This window comes from Lissotriton helveticus, chromosome 10 (genome assembly GCF_964261635.1).
Source record: "Lissotriton helveticus chromosome 10, aLisHel1.1, whole genome shotgun sequence".
NCBI classification, from domain to species: domain Eukaryota; kingdom Metazoa; phylum Chordata; class Amphibia; order Caudata; family Salamandridae; genus Lissotriton; species Lissotriton helveticus.
The window spans coordinates 61,135,399-61,155,155 of NC_136071.1; the positions used below are offsets into that span (position 1 = coordinate 61,135,399).

Below are 19,757 nucleotides of genomic sequence, written 5' to 3' on the forward strand. Positions count from 1 at the left end.
GGGCAATCTTTGCACATTTGACTATAAAATCAGTGGGAACCTGATGTGGGCGTGTACGTTCCTCTAAGATGTTATTAATGACCAAGAGAGCCTCGCTTTGTGGAATGCTAGTGTATAAACTCTCGATATCCATTGTAACAAGGATATTAGAGAGTGGATCGTATGGTTTACCTTCTAGTTTTACAATAACATCCCTACTGTCCTGTGTATATGATTTTGTTAGCGGGACAAAAGGTTTCAAAAAATGATCAACGTATTCTGCCAATGGTTGTGATATTGACTGGCAGCCAGCCACAATCGGTCTACCAGGCGGATTCTGGCTATGTTTATGAATTTTAGGTAGCATATAAAATGCTGGGATGGTATAGTCTTTCTTATTCATGTACTCAAATTCTTTTTACACAGCCAGAGTCCGTCTAATCCTTGGGTAGTCAATGATAGTATTTCTTTACGTATTCTTGACGTTGGGTCACATGAAAGTTTGATGTAATGTGCCGGGTTATTGAGTTGTCTTAAAACATCACGATCATAATCTGATTCGTCCTGCAAAATTATACCTCCCCTTTACCCGCCGGTTTGACGATAAGATCGTCACGGTTGGACAAAGATTTCAGAATAGCTTGTTCCTCCTTCGAAAAATTAAATTTAACATACTTCCTATCTTAAAAAAGTTGTTGAATTTCATTTAACACCACATTTTCGAAAGTGATAAGATCCTTTGGCATTACATTAGTTGGTGGAAAAAAGATTGAAGGACATTTCAGACCACTAATATTCATCGTGTGAACCACAGGTGTATTTGCAAAAAAGTACTTGAGGAGTAAAGTTCCGAAGAATTTTTGTATTTCCACACAAGTCGAAAAAACATCATTCCTATTTGTCGGAACAAAGTATAATCCATGACTCAAACCCTCCATCTCTTTAGAACTTAATGTATGAGATGATAAATTGAAAATCGGAACGATTTCCATATTTGAATTGTTTGTCATTGTGGCGGGAGTCACCATATCTACCACTAGTAATAGCTGTTGAGTGTCTGTCGGAACCCGGGGGTATACTGGTTCCTGAACCAGCCCCTCCTGGTGTTCCGAGAACATCCTCTCTGTTGCTGTTGACCTCTTGATAAAAAAGAGGGTGAGTTATGTCCCCTTCCTCCTCTGTAATTGGAACTACCCCCCGGCTTTGGTTGTCCTCAGAACTTGAGGAACCAGTGTCAGAAAATGTTATGTGCTTAGGAGCCCAATTTGACTGATTACCAGTTTGTTGAAAGAAATCTTTTTTTAAATTGGGATATGTCCATTCTCTACTATAGTTTTTCAGATCTCTTTGTAACTTTTCTGTTTTCTTTAAGATATTATTTCTCTGGAAATCGGTAATTATAGCATCCAGCTTTTTTAGAAAATCATCAGTGTCAGTAGCTACGGGATCCTTGCGAATTTGTTTCTCAAGTTCTGCAATCTCTACTTTGAGTTTTTCAATATGCCGTAATACTGTTTCAATACTCAGGACCATCCAGCTTCTAGAGCATTTATTGGAGACGAAGCTAAAGCCAACCTTATAATCTTCGTCTTCAACAAAAATCACTGGGATATTATGGACCTGTAGTCCAATCGGGATAATATTATTGCTGAGGCAGTCCGTCAGGAATTTGGCATGTAGCTCGGTTTGAATGAGCTTTTTATGGAGTCTTTCTAAGTTGTTACGTGCTACACTCTGTTGGGTATTAAGATTAGTACTACTACGTTGTGGGCCCAATAAGGAGGGTCCCCCTGCTATCTTAGCGATGTAATCATCAGTGTAAGTCAAGGTTTCTTGTTCAGACATTAGGAAACAATACAAAAGAACACTCAACAAAACAAAATAAATCACAGATGAATAGACTGATACCTATATACAACAACAACCACTTTCTTTGGAAAAGGGCCCTTGCAGACTAGTGTCTGCGCATACAATATTAAACACAATAGAGCCACCCAATAATCCCATGAGAACTGGGTATCATTAATAACAAAAATACAAAGCGTCCCCCTAGGAATTCATTTACAAAAATGTATATTCTACTATCAGTCGCAAAAGTGATCACAAATTAACCAATGCAAAGGGAATTAGCACAAATGGCACAAGAATGTAATTTTCGTTTTGTGCTGTTTTTTATTATTATTATTCTTACGGATGCAACATGGCAACATAGATACTACTAGAATTCCAAACCTAATTAATAGTAGTATATAACACCTTTTGCTTTTTGTATGGGGAATCAAGATACCATACATAACAGAACTTTCAAATTATAATACATCAACTTCAAGATCACAAAAGATTCATGTGTAAGCAAAACGATGTTGGGCATCGACGTTTCGGTCCACCGTCGGTCTACACAATCCACAGGACCATCATCAGGATGAAAAAGTTGCACATATATATCTAAAAATAAATATATCTCATATAAATAGGAAATATCCTTAATATCCCTGCACATAAAGTATTGTCTACTCACCCAAAAGAATAAAACCAGTGAGACACACCCATAGTGTGAACCAATACACTTTATACAATAGTGTACACATAGCCCCAATCCAACACCAATGTGTACGATATCAAGTGTCTAATCTCAAGTGAATAACACCATCCCTAAATAAACCTACAATTAAAAACATATTACCATTCACATCCAGCGGGAAGTTGCTAAGCTCCAAAGGAAACCGATGTCCCAAAGTCTAATACATAAACATAAAAAGCAACACAAACAGTGCAGACAAAGCTAAAGTTAGCATAGCTTTCTGCCTTGTCACAGTTATAAAGCATACTTACAGCATACATGCCAACATTTCAGAAGAGCAAATAGGGAGATTTAAAAAAATAAATCGGGAGAACGGGGCTTTGAATCGGGTTACTGTCATGTGTGGGCTTTGGAAGTGTGCTGCTGCAGGATCGGACATTTGAAACACAAATGCACGTTTTTTTTTTTACCTTTCCGAAGCATGCAGTGCAATGGCAGGCAGAGAGAGGGTGGTGCAAGTGTTGTGCACTGGCCTGGCAAGTTGCTGGCAGTGCATGCTCCACCCTCCCTCCCCCGCCGCCCACCCCCGTGTGACAGCCCGGGCTGAAACAGCTTTCTGTGCACACACACAGCCCCCCCCCCCCCCAGTACTTCACAGGTCTTTAAAAGACAATTCCCTTGTTATTGACGCTTTGTTGATTTTTCACCCCTTCTAGAGCCCCTGCATGGTCACTCTAACTATTGCTCGAAGAATTGGCACTTTACACAATACCAAGCGCTGTCAACTGAAACTCCGAGGAATCGGGTTTTTGCTTGCAGGAATCGGGAGGCGGGAGACTAGCCTTGAAATCGGTAGTCTCACGCCTGAATCGGGAGTGTTGGCATGTCTGCTTACAGATGTTCTGAATAAATCTCATCGTCTACATTTCCTATAAATCAATAAAAACACTTATTGTAGCCAGATCACGTGACAGCATCACTGAATAAAAGAATGTTAATATCTCAAATCCCAGTGTACTCACGTAATTCAAACGAGTATCCTGTATCAATCTGGAAATGCAAACATTAACAGGATTAACTCTCTGTACAATCTCAAACCGAAACCTTAATGCCCAGTTAAGGCACTCAATAGTGTTCCCAAACTAAAAAGGTACTCACAGCAGGATTCTTTTTTCGAGAGTATTAATCACCTAGAAAACAACATAGTTGTCATTAACCACCTTGACAGACCATAGCTGCCCGATATTCCAAACAACAGTACGCAGGACATATCAGTAGCTTATTCAAAAACTTTCTTTGTTCTGGAAACCGCAACGTTAGCTCCCCAACCGCCCGACTAGAAAAGTCCGAGTACAGCGAGTCCGCCATCTACGCGGTAGAAAAGCCTTCAGACGAGCCTGCGTGATGACGTCAGTAGTGTACATCAGGCCGCGGCCATCTTAGAGTGGAGGTAAAAGACCTCGCATTCATGTTAGAATATACCCTAATACATCCTACAAATGCTGATTAACGCATCTAAAGTTAACCAAATGCGAAACAAAATCAAACAACAGAATGTACATTAAAATACACATGGCGCTATTGCAAACATTAATTTCGTTTTTGTTTTTGATGATCTTACCTGCTGTTGCATATCAGCACTTGTAAAGGTTTTTATTCCCATAAATGCAGATTTCTGGGATGAGAGTGGTGAGAGTGGTGATGCTATGGACTGGACTGGAGAAAAAGAAGGGCTGTGAAAGGACTGAGCAATGTCATTTATGATATTATGACAACTGCTTCCATCAGCCTTCTCAATTGGCCTGTTTGCTTGGGATTGTACGAGGTGCATATAGTAATGTGAGGTGCTCAACTGTGTGGTAATACTAGATCATTGATTTCTTGTTTCTTCTACCTTTAGGTAACTGTTGCTATGGAAGTAATTATTTAGTTACTTGAAAGAAAAGGGTTTAAGTGTCGTCAATTGTTAATGCTGTACCCATTGGTGATACCTGACATGGGATATGTTGTACTGCTGAGCGTGCAGATATAATAGTGAACTTGCTCTATGTAATATATTAGCCGCTGTCTGCAAAGTAGCAAAATAAGCCATTAACTGGCAGATGCATCAAAGTTATGTTTTGCGAGTCCTTAACAGCGAATTTTAAGGAATCGCTATTAAAGACTCGCAAAACAGGATGCATGTAGGAATCGCAATGTTATTAGCGATTCCTACAGATTCCTTATTTGCGATTCGGTAATAGCTAATCGCTAAGAAGGAATGGCTTTCCCATTCATTCCTATGGGCCTAAAGGCCCATAGGAATGAATGGGAAAGCCATTCCTTCTTAGCGATTAGCTATTACCGAAACGCTAATGTTCCGCTATTTCAAGGGTGCCAGGGTGTCCAAAGGACACCCTGTTGCACCCCTGAAATGGACCTGTGCACAAATGTTACACACACACATGCCCAAAGGGCATGTGTGTGCGCAACATGTAACTTTGAAAAATGCACAAAAGTGCATTTTTCAAAGTTTTAGCAAATTACCACGAAGTTCAACTTCATGGTAATTTGCTCCCCCTTTTAGCGAATTCGCTATTTTTTTGGGTTTCATGCATTGCATTCCAGGAATCTCATTTTGGGATTCCTTAAATGCAAGAGCATTTTAAGAAATTGCTATTTAGAGATTCCTTAAATTGCGATTTCTTCATTTGGGATGATGCATCCCAAATGCAAAAATACCGGGAGCAAACGGCCAGATTCTGAGAAACTGCCCGTTTGCTCCCGGTATTTTCTTTGATGCATCTGCCAGTTAGTGTCTTTCTGCAAGGTTTTAGACTCCAGTTTTGTAATGTGTCATCAACTTAACTGAAACATTGTGTTAGAGAAATTTCCACCCTTAAAACATTTGCTGATATTAATTGCATGCTAGAATTTGGTGTCATCTGCCCTCGTATCCTTTTGGAATTATTGACAAGATTGATCATCATAAACTCCTGCAGATTCTGGAGACTTGAATGTGCATAGGGGATGAGGTCTTGAGTAGCTTTAACCCCTTCTTGACTAGCAATTAAGAATTAGTCAGATTAGGGAACTATGCTTCCAAGCCACATTTGTGGTTAGCCACATTTGTGGTTCATGGTGTTCCCCAGAGCTTGATACTGGCACCGATGTTGTACAATGTATACATGAAACTACTGTTGCAGGAATTCTGCACATATACAGAACCATGCGCAGGAAAACAGGACTTCAGTGACTAGAGGTGTATCAACCTACCATATCAGTACCTAAAATCCCAAACTGACTAGCTATAGTGTCTCATTCGTTCTCCTACAAACATCTCAGAGCTACAAATCATTAGACAACCCAGAACACAACACTCCCGACTCTCTCAGGAATCGTGGGAGCAAGACGTACTCTTTCACTCACTCACTCGTACTTGCCCACAATGAGATTAGGCAGAGTCACTGAAATAGTTTAAAATGTTTATTTTAACTATTGTGCTCTACAATACAGTATACCTGCTACTACTAGCATCAAAATGCATAAACTCAGCACAGTTAGCATGGTTACAATTCCATAGAATACAAAGGGAGAAGTCATTTTATAAAGACTGTAGAAAAAATGTTTTTTTAGACCTAACCACCCTCCTCTTGACTTGAAGTAGTTTATTTTATAAAAAGGACGACCTCTGGGCATTGACAGCAGACCCCATACCTCAAAGCCTGTATGTAAGGTTTACATCATAGGAACAGCAGAGCTCTTCTCAATGGAACGGCTTTCTCCAGGTGTGTTAAAACAACATGCAACAACGTAATATCAAAGCACGAGACTTCAGTACTGGAGTTTAGTCTGAACACGATGTGCAAGGTCGATCAACAATGCCCCTTGTTATTCTGTTCTGGTCAGTCTCTAACATGCACACATAACATGGTACACACATACCATGTTATGTGTACGTGTCAGGGACTGACCAGAACAGAATAACAAGGGGCATTGTTGATCGACCTTGCACATTGTGTTGAGACTAAACTCCAGGAAAGTCAGAGTACGTGAAAGCAGTCCGTTCTCATGTAAAAGGCACAAACTGAGTGTTGCAAAAAGAAAGTCGTGTAGGAACGTGCGCAAAAGCAGCATCATGGCAGCGAAGCTCATGCTAACTTAGCAATGTCCCTAAGGGCCCATATAACACCCTCCCTTGGTAAGGTCCTAGGACCTAGACAAAGGACCAAAACAGAGTACAAAATTCAAGCAGAGTTCAAAGCTTTTGAAAAAAAACAAATCAGAAAAAAATCAGCAACAAAAAACTTTTTGGCAAAATTGTCATTATAGCTTTATTGAAAAAGAACTGTCTTTGGGATAATAAAGTAATTATGAAGGAGTCATTATGAAGGAGGTAGGAAGTCCATCAAGGTGTGTGTTCCGAGGAATGCAATTCCCTCCAAAAGATAATCCCTATCATTGGTAGAAAAAAAGGATGCCATCCAATTAAGTCGAAGGAACAAATATGCTCCTCATAATCAGATGCCTCTGAAAGCATAAGTGGGCTACTTGCGTGACATTCGATGAAACTTTGTTGCAGGACGTTCTGCTCAGCTGCACATACACCCCATTCAGCCAATACTCCAAGGGCAGCCACACACGTCATACGGCCATCCCCAGAACAACTGTTAGGGCAGAGTCTGGCATGCAGACTACCATTGACATTGGCAGTGGCATGTTAGCAAGCCAGGCATAGGAGGGGCATAATGCCTTTTTTGATACTCACATACAATTGTTGGCACCAGAAGCAGTTGTAGAGCCACAGAAGGCAGCATCACATGTGAATACAAGAGTTATACGCTATGCTGCAACTCTCTAATCATGTAAGAAGCTACCTTAAACCCTTCAACGCTTATGACAAGCTCAGCTCGTCATGAGGCACAGTTGAGCTGTGCTCATGATGAGCTGAGCTCGTCATAACTGCCGCGGAACGCCCAAGCAGGGCTAATTCCCCTCCTGTGCGGGCGTTCCACAGGAGTTAGCCGAGTCATGAGGAGCTTAGCTCGTCATGAGTACTGTGGGCCAATTAGCCCCGCGTGGAAGGTGTTAACCATGGATTTTACGATTAGAAGCGATGGGGAGCTCCAATAGTTCTTTCTAACATCTAGTGATCTATGTGTGGAGTGGGCCTCCATTTTCTCCATTGTCTTTGATTGGGGTTATTTCTGTACATGTTTATGTAGTTTGTAAAGTAGCCCTTATTTATTAAAACTCAGTGTTCCCTTTATTTGCATCTTATTTACAGTAATATCATGTTGGAACACTTAAATATGTGCCGGCTGTACCATTTTCCAGTACTAATTAATATTTTTAGACTGCTGAAATCCTTCATTAGTAGAACCACCGCTCTTCCTATAATAGCATCCAGACAGTTTCAAGTAGCACACATATTCCAACGATATGCTTAAAGATAGGGAGAGCTGTGATTTGGAAATAATTAACCATCTGTCATTATTACAGACCCCTCAGTCAGTCTGCAGTGAAAGTTGTGATCCTGGATACCGGAAGTCTACCATTAAAGGACGTCCAAAGTGCTGCTTCTCTTGCATGCCATGTCCTGATGGGAGCATCACCAGTCAAGCAGGTTTGTTCACTAAGTTCCTTTAGTGAAGATATATTATTCAGTAGACAGCTCCACCTCAGCAGACAAAGACCACTTACACTAGAAAATCAGCCTAAACTGGTAGTAGGTGCGTCTTGGTGAAAGGAATGAAAATGGCCAGTGGGTATGTATGATGAAGTAGGCATCTAAGAGATAATCTGTGTAGGAAACTAACAACTAAATAGCACACTTATCGGCTCACTGAAAAGTCACTTTATTTAATATCTATGTGTCGGACTTGGCAAGGATAATTAAAACCCACGGGATGAGGTTAACATCTTACGCCGATGATACCCAACTTGTGCGGGCAGTCCACAAAGATGGACTGGAAGTAGCAGCTAATTTTCAAGAAGGGATGCCAGACATCAGTTTTTGGATGTCACACAACTGCCTGAAGTTGAACTCCGATAAAATGGAGGAAATGACTTTTGGTAGTTTATCCCCCAATTGGTCCCTAACTTGGTGGCCAACCGATTTGGGACCTACTCCTCAACCAGTCACTAAGGTTAGGAATTTGGGAGTGATGTTTGATGATAAGCTTTCGTTCATACACCATGCAAACTCTGTGATGTCTTCATCGTTTTTCACCCTCAAAATGATTAGGAAACTCCTTCCTTTTCTCCCTTTGAGAGCAGGAAAAACCCTCATGTGCACATTGGTCTTGTCAAAGATCGATTATTGCAATGGCCTCTTCTTAAATGCCCATGAGAAAGTTTTGAATAAGCTGCAACTAGTTTAAAACTCAGCGGCCAGAATATTGTCTGGCACTCCCAGTTTAAATTCATTTCTCCTATTATACGCCAACTTCTTTGGTTGCTGGTCAGGAACTGAATTAAATTCAAGGCACTCTGTATCGCATACAGGGCAATTAACAACTCTGGACCTGAGTTCCTAAGAAGATCATTATGTCTGTACACTCCTAACAGACCCTTGCGCTCCTCTTTGGCCCGGCTCTTAATTGTCCCACGTACGAAGATATCATCATGGGGAGACAGACGCTTTACAGTTGCTACGGCAAAATTCAGGGCTAGTTCCTCACTTCTTACATTTAGGAAGCTAGTAAAAACTTGGCATTTCGACCAGTAATTACTCACTCCAACACACTGCTCTACTGTCTTTTCAGCACCGAGACACCTCCGGGTAGTTGTGCGCTATACAACTTGCACAAATAAATACATACATCTCGACCAACATTAAAAAATCTTCTCACAAACCTAGATAGAAAATTGCTCACAACATAAAACACAAGGGACCCGATTCACCAAATCCTCTGTACTTGTGACAGAGGCTCTGCTGTTGTGGCTGGATTTTTCCAGTTGTGGTGGGATTTTCGCACTGCAATTACTCATTGCGGAGGTCCTGCTATAAGTGTGGAGATCTCACCACGACTGCAGAGCCTCCACCATGAGTGCAGACTCTTTGTGAACTGGCTTCTGTAATTGACCCATATTTTTCGGATCTGCACACAAAACCTTGCTTCATCCTGTGTTTCTAACGAGAAGAAACACTTCCTGGCTGACAAAGGGTTATTCTTATTGTGGTATTAAAATCACATTTTATGTTCTAAGTCTGAGTGGGCTCTTTCCTGAAACAATCACTTGTGCCATCATTATGAATTGTGTTGTTTCACCTGGAGTGGATATTTCTGTGTGGCACAATCCTGACATTCAATCCAATGCTGAGGAACTGCTGGTCTGATCCTTTTCTCAGCAGGTCCCCTTTAGGATCTGGAGCAAACATTTCCCAGTACTTTCTGAACTTTATTTAGTGCCCAACTAAGCACGGAAGTGAACTCCTAAGTAACCCCGGGCATAGCTGGTGTAGCTGGGCTACGTGGAAGTCCACGCAGTTGGGAACAAACTCAGTGGAACTCCGTGGAACTCCATTCTGCCACCTGCCTCCACCCTGCCTATAAAAAAATAAACATTTACCTCTACTGCAGGCATCCCTGGGCTGCCCTCTTCCTCCTGCTTGGGTCAATCATCTTGCCTGTGTGCATGCGCAGTTTTTTAAAGCAGATTGATCAAAGTAGGAGACGGTGAGGAAGAGGAGGAGGGCAGCCCAGGCATGCTGGCAGTAGACATAAGCTTTTATTTTTGTGGTTTTAAATAAAGTATTATGAATTTTTTATTAGGCGGGTGGAGGCAGGGGCTGGCCAACTCCGCTGCGGAGTGGGAATTTGCCCTATAATCTGATTTCTACATGGAACGCAGAGTAGGGAAATCTCCACACACTCCGCAGGCGGAGCGGAGTTCTGTGGCCGGGCTTACTCCTAAGGTCCCTAGGACATGAGTGGGGCACTTAGAGGCTCGCAGGGTGTCAGGCAGAGGTCACCTTTAAAGTCAAGTTCAAGTTCTGGTTGCCACTGCCCAGCTCAAATTTTCCAGGAAAAGCCGTCAGGCAGCTTGCTGTGTACCTGTTGCCATGCAAAAGATCAACAATTGATCCTTGAAGTCCACAGCTTTGTCCTGGGTTCAAGGGTGAGCAGTTCCACTTCTTCAGGGCTCCTCTCCGGTCAAAGACAGAAGGCATAGTATACAACATATTTTCATGATCAATACATAATCACAAATGTTTCAATGTTAGTGAACAAATACACCCAAGGAAGATCATAATCTTTCAGGCAAATCACTAATCACTGTTCATGGTTGTTAACTATCAACAACAGATGGATTATATAATTTCACAAAACATTTGGAGCAAAGCATGAACAGGATCCTAAAACTATACCATAACATGTCTCAGACTCCAGTGTTTGAGTTATAGAAGAAGGAAAATATGACTACCATCAAATGAATACCATCATGTTAGTTTTAGCATCTGAAGGTCCTCTGGCAAATGAACACTTTCTCAATTGGACACTTTGTCAAATGTCAGTCATGGGACAACTCCTTCAGAACCAGCATGGGCACATGTCAGTGCTCTAAGGACCTACTCACTATGTAGCCCAATGCAGGCAATGCGGAAAACATGTGTGGTTTTAGGGCTTTGAGGCTCAATGATGATTGCACTGTGTTAACACATATATATGGTTCCTTTCACTGCATCAAAATCAGTTCCCCATGAGTGGATCCTGTATTAGACACCTGCCTACTAGAAAGCAGGGAAGACACTTCGGGTAGACTCCACACATTAACTTCACTGCTGGAGAAGTTGCTCTCAAGAGTAATAAAAGCACCTCTGTTTGGGTTCGAACGTATTTTTTTTCCTCATCCAGGGCAACCCTACCTCAATTTTGAGGTTAAAAAAAAGGCAAATTACTTCTGCATAAATATTCACCCAGTAATTTCACCTGCTCCTGCTTCTACTTAGGAGCAATCAATCCACAATTTGGATGTTTCTTTAGGAGAAGGACCTCCTGAAAATGTGACATAACAAGAAACATCTAATGGAACATGCATGACAAAGAAACAATGTCAGGTATTACACTTTTGTCTTTACAACTGATATTTTAATTAAAAGCATCATAAAATATTTAGCTGAAAGTACAAAATCACGCAATGAACTGTTTATACAAACAATACACTTGTCTTTGCAAATGAAACTTGATTTGTCTGAAACAAAATGAGTGCAAATATGTGCTTCTTCATCTTTTTAATTATAAAGGTTTCCATTTGTTTTTATTTCAGACTCCTTAGAGTGCCTAAAGTGTCCGATTCATCAGTGGTCAAGCAAAGAAAAAGACAGATGCATTGGAAAGAAAATTGACTTCTTGTCCTATGAGGAACCACTGGGATTCACCTTGGCTTTAATCTCCATTTTCCTCTTCTTTAATGCTGTTGCAATCTTGGGTACTTTTGTGTCTTATCATCACACTCCAGTTGTACGGGCTAACAACCTCCATCTCAGTTATATTCTTCTCCTTGCCCTAATGATGTGCTTTCTCTGTCCCTTGATCTTCATTGGCCAGCCAGGAAGATGGACTTGCATGGTTCGCCAGGTTATCTTTGGCATATCCTTCTCGCTTGCTGTTTCGTGTGTGATGGCTAAAACAGTCATGGTTGTCATTGCCTTTAGGGCCACTAAGCCTGACAGCAAGTTAAGAAGGTGGATTGGCTCCAGATTGTCCTACATAAATGTCCTGGTCTGTACCTTCATAGAGGTTACTATTGGAGTCATCTGGTTGGGAACTTCACCAGGATTCCCAGAACTTACCAATAGTACGGACAACTGGAAGATTACTGTACTGTGCAATGAGGGTTCCAACCTGATGTTCTGCTGCATGTTGGTGTTCATAGGAATCTTGGCATGTGTAAGCTTTGGAATTGCTTTTTTAGCTCGTAATTTGCCAGACAACTTCAATGAAGCCAAGTTCATCACCTTCAGCATGCTGGTATTTGTCAGTGTCTGGATTTCTTTCATCCCAGCTTATCTCAGTACAAAAGGAAAATACCTTGTTGCAGTTGAGATTTTTGCAATCTTATCCTCTGGTGCTGGACTCATGTACTGTATTTTTGCACCAAAGATTTACATTATCTTTCTCAAACCAGAGATGAATACTAAGGAATTTTTGGTAAAAAAAGCAACAACTTCCATGTGTACTGGATAAAATCATTACTGCAATGAACAGTAACATTTGCTTCTACATTAAATTGTACAGACTAAATAAAAGTTTTCTGAGGCTATAAAACCTACAATTTATCCTTACCTTGGTATGTCCTATGTACACAAATGTTGTCTAAACTAGCTTGTATGTAAAAATTAATGTACAATATGTATGATGCTTCAAACTGTTCTCATTCATCTAATAAAATGTTACTATTACTGGATGGAAAGCATTAGATAATCAAATATACTGGAAGGGGTACTCTTTTGACATACTGTGCGACTGAGAAATAAACATTTGTGCATTTGCAGCTATGCTAATTTTCTGGATTAACAAATGACAATAAAATCCTGATGTTCTGGTGCAGAGTGTAGTGTCTTGTTTGAATAGCCCTACCCAGGGCTGAGGATGGCTCCTAGGGCACCAGTTTAGGGTTGGAAAGATGTGTCTTGGTTACTTGTACATAACTGTGACACACAGCATAGGGAACCTCTGTAACTGGTTCTTCCATCCTTCACAAAAACAGGAAGGACATAGATTGTCAGGATTTGGGAAATGTGTCTTCACATATTTAACCTTTCCTCTATTCATTACATATTGAAGATCGTCATGTCAACCTAGCTAATTGATACATTTAGGATGCTCTCCCTTGCAAATCACTTCAGACTAAGAGATACTGGGCCAGATGTACGACTGTAGCATTTTGCGATTCGCACATTGCGACAAATTGTGAGTCGCAATGTGCGAATCGCAAACGCTATGTACAACAGTGTCTGAGACACTGTTTGCGATTCCGAATGGGGTCACAAATTGCATGCCTCATGAATATAAGGAGGCTATCGCAATTTGTGACCCCATTGGGAATGGCTGGCACTCCCAGGGATGGTGACCACCTTGTCTGTGACTGCTTTGTCACAGACAAAGCAGTCCGCAGCCCGATTTCTTTAAGGGGAAATGGGATACATTAAAAAAATTAAACTGAAACACTTCCGCCCCTGGGACCGCTGCCTACCCTTAAAAAATATTTTTGCATTCATTCACAAAGGGGAAGGTGTCCCCTGGGGACATCTTCCCATTTGAGAGTGCTTTATCACCCTTCTGAGAAGGGTGGTAAACAGACATGCATTGGCTTTGGAGTTGCTATTATGAGGGGACGCCCTTGTAACGCCACTTCCTCATAGCAGGTCACTAATCCTATTGTACGAGTCGCAGATTGTTTGCGTCTGGCAAAATAGGGTGGGTACATGGCCCACACATGTTTTGTGGTCGCAAACAAGCATAAAAGCCCTTTGCCACCACAAAAAACGGTTGTTCATCTGACCCACTCTACTTTCTGTTCTTCCTAACCCTAGCATTTCTCTCCAATTAATGGAAATGGAAGAGTCCCACCACAGGCTGGTGAGAATGCTCTAGATGAAAGCTTCCTTCCTCCACAGCATAGAAGGCAACTGTGTTAACCTAGCAATTGTGAGTCCTTCACATATCAATTGCCGAAATTGGTAACTGAATGTCATGCCATATAAAAAATACATTTGAATTAACCAGTCAGGTCATATGTTAGGCTTCATATCAAAGCAACACAACCTTGATGTACCAGACTACTCAGGCAGTGTTTTCTAGGTGGTGCACAATTAATGAATCTTTTTGGAAATCCTTTCCCTTTTCGTTTACCAGCAAAGTGTTGCAAGTGTATGGGAAGAGGCATTCTCTTTATTGCATGAGAACATATCCCATGCAAATACACAAATGCTCGCTGTCACTGCACAAGCATAAAATGTTTGCCTGCACATTGTGTGTTTCAGGAGGGTCTGAACACGCATCTAGTGCCCCTTCTGTGAAGTAGAGCACCCCAAGAGTGAGTCATTATGCACCCCGCTTTTCCAGGGCATGTCCATAATCCAACGATTGGAGTTTGATTTGGTTTTGCAAACCCTTCAGCAGGAGCTAACATCCCATCAGGCACTACTGTGTTTTAACAATTCATTGGTAGCATGGGGTAGCACTACATTTGTAAACTAACGGATATAATTAGTAGCACCACATAGAGGCACATATGTCTGTCGATCCCCAGGAACAAGTAAGGCGGAGGGCTCCTTTGGAATTGAGTGACCCTTCCCATTCTAATGAAATCCTCTGGTGATAATGTATCTTTGGGAATGTCATCAAAAACTCAAGCCCAAAGCAGGAACCATTCCCTCTAGCCACCATGAATATGATATGAACAGCAGGATCAACAGATATGGCCAAACCTTCTGGACTCACACAACATCAGTTTCTGTTTAATGTTTGGGATTAAACAGAGTTATATATCAGCAATATCTCCTGTCACCTACAATTATAGGGAGACAGAGTAGGATGGGGTAGATTCAACAGCAAGTTTCCTTAATCCCTAATCAGGAGTCTCACTCAATGGGCACCAGAAGAGGCTTGACTTCTTTCTACATCAGACCTGAGTCCCTGAATTTCATCAGCCATCTATCACTCACACTGAGGACAGTGCAAATTTAGAGCACATACCCCTGAATTTCCATGCCATGTGAGCCAACTATACAATCCAAGAATTATTTTTGGGAAAAAATAATATGTCTGGTACAAATTGCCACCTACTATATCCTCCGCAGACTTCCCATTTCCTTAATAACCTCATTACCATGGCTGTTGGATGATCATCTGACCTCCATCGTTTCGGACTTGACACCAGCCGACAAGGAGTCAGCAGTCTCGACTGCCCAATTATGATGGTACTGGTGTGCAGGCGGTAATAAACATCACTTTTTCCATTGCGGCTTGCGTTACAGCCCAGAAAAAGGCCGCAGCACAAGCCGCAATGGAAAAAGGGATGTTTTTACCATCGATTGATCCTGTTAGGGCCCCCCAAAGTCCCTCTCTGTCTGCCTTCACAGTCTTCCAGACTGCTATGTAAGGGCAGAGGGAAATGTACATCACAATCCTTATGGTGTTGCCTGAGCAGGCACCACCACCATTATAGGGATTACAGTCTGACCGCCTCCCCGACTGGCTTCTTGAGCCTGCCAGAGGTGGCGGTATTTCGGCCCACACAAATCGCTCCAAACACTATCATTGTAATTCTGGCAGACGGACTGATATTGTGGATGTCGTGTGGACTGACACCAATTGCCTTTCGTAGGCAGTTTCCCCAACATCCCAATCGGGCCCTATGTAGGCATGGATGCCCACTGTAAGAAACTGAGTTAATAGTTGTATGGCCTGCACAAGTAATAGGTTTACAATTCCTTACTGGAAACCAATCACCCAATTGTAGCACTTGACTCTCTCAGGATAGTCAAGAAGAGTAGTCCAAGGCCTGCTCACTAATCCTCTTTCGCTGTCACACAATCACAACACTCAATAAATTATTGTCCAGTCTGTATTTCTTCTTTAGAAAAAAGAGAAGTAGATTTATTACACACACACATACATACACTACTAAATACTATGCAGAAATGTAAATATTTGAATATAGGTAGATTGAAAATGCCATAGATGACATCACGTAATAACCTTTGAACCTCTAAAGGGGTCATGCAAACATCTAAAGTCACTCTATTGGGTTGGTCAACGGTTCAAGAGCAGCAAACCACATGTTAAAGACATCATTCTGTAATTCAAATCAAATCAAATATGCATTATTCTGTTAACATGAGAAACATTAAAAGCATCACAGTCAAAGCATTTCACTAAATAGAAATGCACATACCTGATGATTTAAAACATATAAAATATTAAAAACCTGACATACAGAATGGCTCTCTGCACCTGCCTGAATTGCATCCCTGCATTCAATAGCCCATTGAGTTCATGAGTCACAATGCAGCCTTTAAAAAAGTAGCAACATTAAAAATTGAGTCAGCTGCAAGCAATATGATATAAACTGTCCTAAGTACTTTAAAATATTTACAAACATGACGAAGTGCTTTGTGTCCTGCAGAAAAGCCTGGTCGCAACCACAGAGAGCTAGATGGTAAGCAACTAGCCAACCCCAGAGAAATGCAAGCAGCTGAGGTAGCAAGTTTACCTGAACCTTGTAGGCAGCAACCCGTCATAAGCAGAGGTAACTATAGTAAGGGATGGCACCATGCATTGAGTGGATTTCAATAGCATGTAACCTCTTCTTGAAGGCTTTTGTAAAGTTGCCTTCTTTCTGTCCACAGACTTCATTATTAAAAACTTTTCCCCAACACAGGTTTGGTCAGGTGTAACAATCTCATCCTGGTTAGTAAAGAGCTTTGCCCTGCCTAAATTCCAACATGTGGACTTGATATATTTGAACAACAGGATGAGATGAACAAAATTAAGAGATAGGCAATCTATCAAAATTGGCTTGTTAAATGGGGTGCAGCCTTGATCCATGATTCTAACCAACATAAAAGTGCGCAAAGGGCAACAGTGTGGAAGACTGAGAAGACTCCTAACTTTAGGACTCCTAAAGTGAGAAAAATCCTAACTTTAAGACTTAAAGTTAAGATTTTTCTCAGTTTAGGAGAAGTAAAGGTAGGAATCCTAACTTTACTACTCCTAAACTGAGAAAAATCCTAACTTTAAGACTTTCAGTATTCACAGAAGGCATTTAGGAGTCCTAAATTTAGGACTCCTAACTTCTGTGAATACCGAAATGAGTAAGTGCCTTCTTGGAATACCAAAATGAGTAAGTGCCTTCTGTGAATACCAAAATGGTAGTAAGTTTAGGATTTTGTCTTAAGTTAGTTCTGTGAATCGTGCCCATTGTCAACATTATTATCTCAATAAATCATTTGATATGAGCAAACGTGGTAGAATTTTAAACCATTTTAAACCAAGAAAATGCAATCATTAAAACTGGTCACTAACATAATATTGACTACAAAAATATAGAATTACCAAAATATCGATGAAAAAATATAGAATGCAAAAACATTGAAATCCTATCTACAAACAGGTAAGTACAAAAATATCGAATCAAAAATATTGTTGTAAAAAATATAGTTAGTCAAAATATCGAATTTTTTAAATGTCTTAAAAGTAATTTAAAAATTAATTAAATAATATATATAATTAACTAAAACATACATAAAAATACTTAAATAACCTTAACATTATTAAACAATTAATTTAAATTATAAAAAAGCATACCATTTTATTTTGTAATACATATATACATATTAACGTACATATTAATAAAAAATATACAATATTTTTACCGTAGGATAGCGGGAGGGTAACATTTAGTATTACCACTCCAGTGAGTGCAACAGTAGGGAAAATGTTGGATAGCGTAGGGGTAAGAATTACTATTCCCACTCCAGTGAGTGCAATAGTAGTGAAATTATGATTTATTAACCGGACAAGGGTCAGAAATAGGAGTATCGATACAGGTCCCTAGATAAACATACTACACCCACTCCACGCATTTATGAACATATTTACTAACCTAAGCAATAGTAAACATAACTACAAGTGCATGTGTATACCGAACCACCCCAAAATACATTTTTTTTTTGCATTTGAAAAATGGTATTGCGAAATACACGAAAATGAGTATAGGTACTGTATGCATTCAAGCAGTGTAATCATTCAAAAAAGGATGCACATTTTAAATCAGCATGAATGATTTGCGAAAATTTACACATGAAATGGCTCTTAATACAGAAGAAAAATGCGAGACCACTTCATCACGTATAAATACAATCACTTGTAAATAAGCAAGAGGTTGAGGTAATGTAATGTCTCTAGAGTTCCTAAAAATAGAAGCTCTGTTCTCTAAGAATAGTTTTACTTTAAGCAGAAGATAAGTGCCAAAAAAGGTGAATATTTTGGATTGGGAAAAAAGTTTTCGCTTTTCAGGGGAGAAGAGAGAAAAAATAGTTCACAGTTGCTTTGTTTTTCCAAAGCCGAAGGCCAAATTCAGAGTTCAGGGAACGCTATGTGCAATTTTGCTTAAAGTCTCTTTGCTCTGTTCTGGTGAAAACATATTTTCAGACAGACTCTCGAAAAAACAGTCTACCGCTTCTGGTGAAAGTTCGACTAGGTTGGAAAATGTCGCTACCATGCAGTCATGCGCATGTTCGCTTTCAGTGATGTTTCGATCAGCATTGCTCAGAAAAGGTCGTACCTGGTTGATGCTGCTCTCATCTTGTACTTCACCACCCTTCAATCGTAGTGGTGAAGTCTCCACGAATGCCGTCATCAGGATAGGTAGCCGCTGGGGACAGCACAATGCATGAGCCTTTACTGGACCCAACAAAGTATCTGCATCCAATGGTACTTCTGATTGTAGTGTAAGACAGGTGTCCAACACGCATTCTTCGCCGCATAGCATGCACCTCAATACAGGCATAACACAATTCTGCCATATGGGTCTGAAAGAAAGAAACCAGGTCATATTCAGATCTCGTAGCCGGGCTAATCCAAGGACTTTAGTTATGCGGTCCCGGTAGCGTATAGCTAGGATCGTTTCTTCCATTGTTGCTGGAGAATTGTCTGTGACATGGCTTGCCATAACGAAGCAGGAGTAGCAAAAATAAAATGCCTGCTATGAGTCCCAACAGGAGTGGAAGTCCGCCAAAGATGGAATGGACGAAATTAGGAAAAATACCCAGGACTGCTTTGAATGGTGTTAACAGTCCCGAAAAAACTGTCTTAAATACACTTGTGATACCACTTGTATCAGAAATGTTTAAGATTTCGTTTAGCATTTCTGCGAAGTGTAGGGGGCAATTTGTTGATAACAATGCATGTATCTCACCCATTGTCCTTGCAACTTGGAGATCATACTTTACTTTTGATGATGTCAAATGAGTTGGCGTCTGTAGGAGCACAGTCTTCATTCTGCTTAAAGTATCAATTCGAATAGAAGAGATATTCAAACTGGGCCGAATCTGTTCCTCCCTGTCTGGAGCGTCATTCGGGAACAATACTCTCTCACAACAAGTGACCATGGAGCTCACGCTTATGAGATAAGGTTTTCCTGGCATTAAGCCACAACATCTGTGATCTACAATTAGAATGTAACTCCCGTTAGAAAGTCTTCTAAAGAATGGTTCTATTTGTGTTGCAGGTGTGCCGAGTTGGTGACATGAAAGGTTATTTGA

General features: G+C 40.7%; 1 protein-coding gene across 1 annotated transcript in view; it reads left to right on the forward strand.

Moving 5' to 3' along the window:
* The window catches only part of LOC144783895 (vomeronasal type-2 receptor 1-like), a 140,839-nt gene extending 128,167 nt beyond the window's left edge, over nt 1-12,672 (forward strand). The window contains exons 6-7 of the mRNA XM_078662637.1: nt 7,982-8,105; nt 11,753-12,672. Of these exons, the coding sequence (XP_078518763.1) occupies nt 7,982-8,105; nt 11,753-12,672 (1,044 nt within the window). The remainder of the gene's footprint in view (nt 1-7,981; nt 8,106-11,752) is intronic.
* Nucleotides 12,673-19,757: the final 7,085 nt, after the last annotated feature.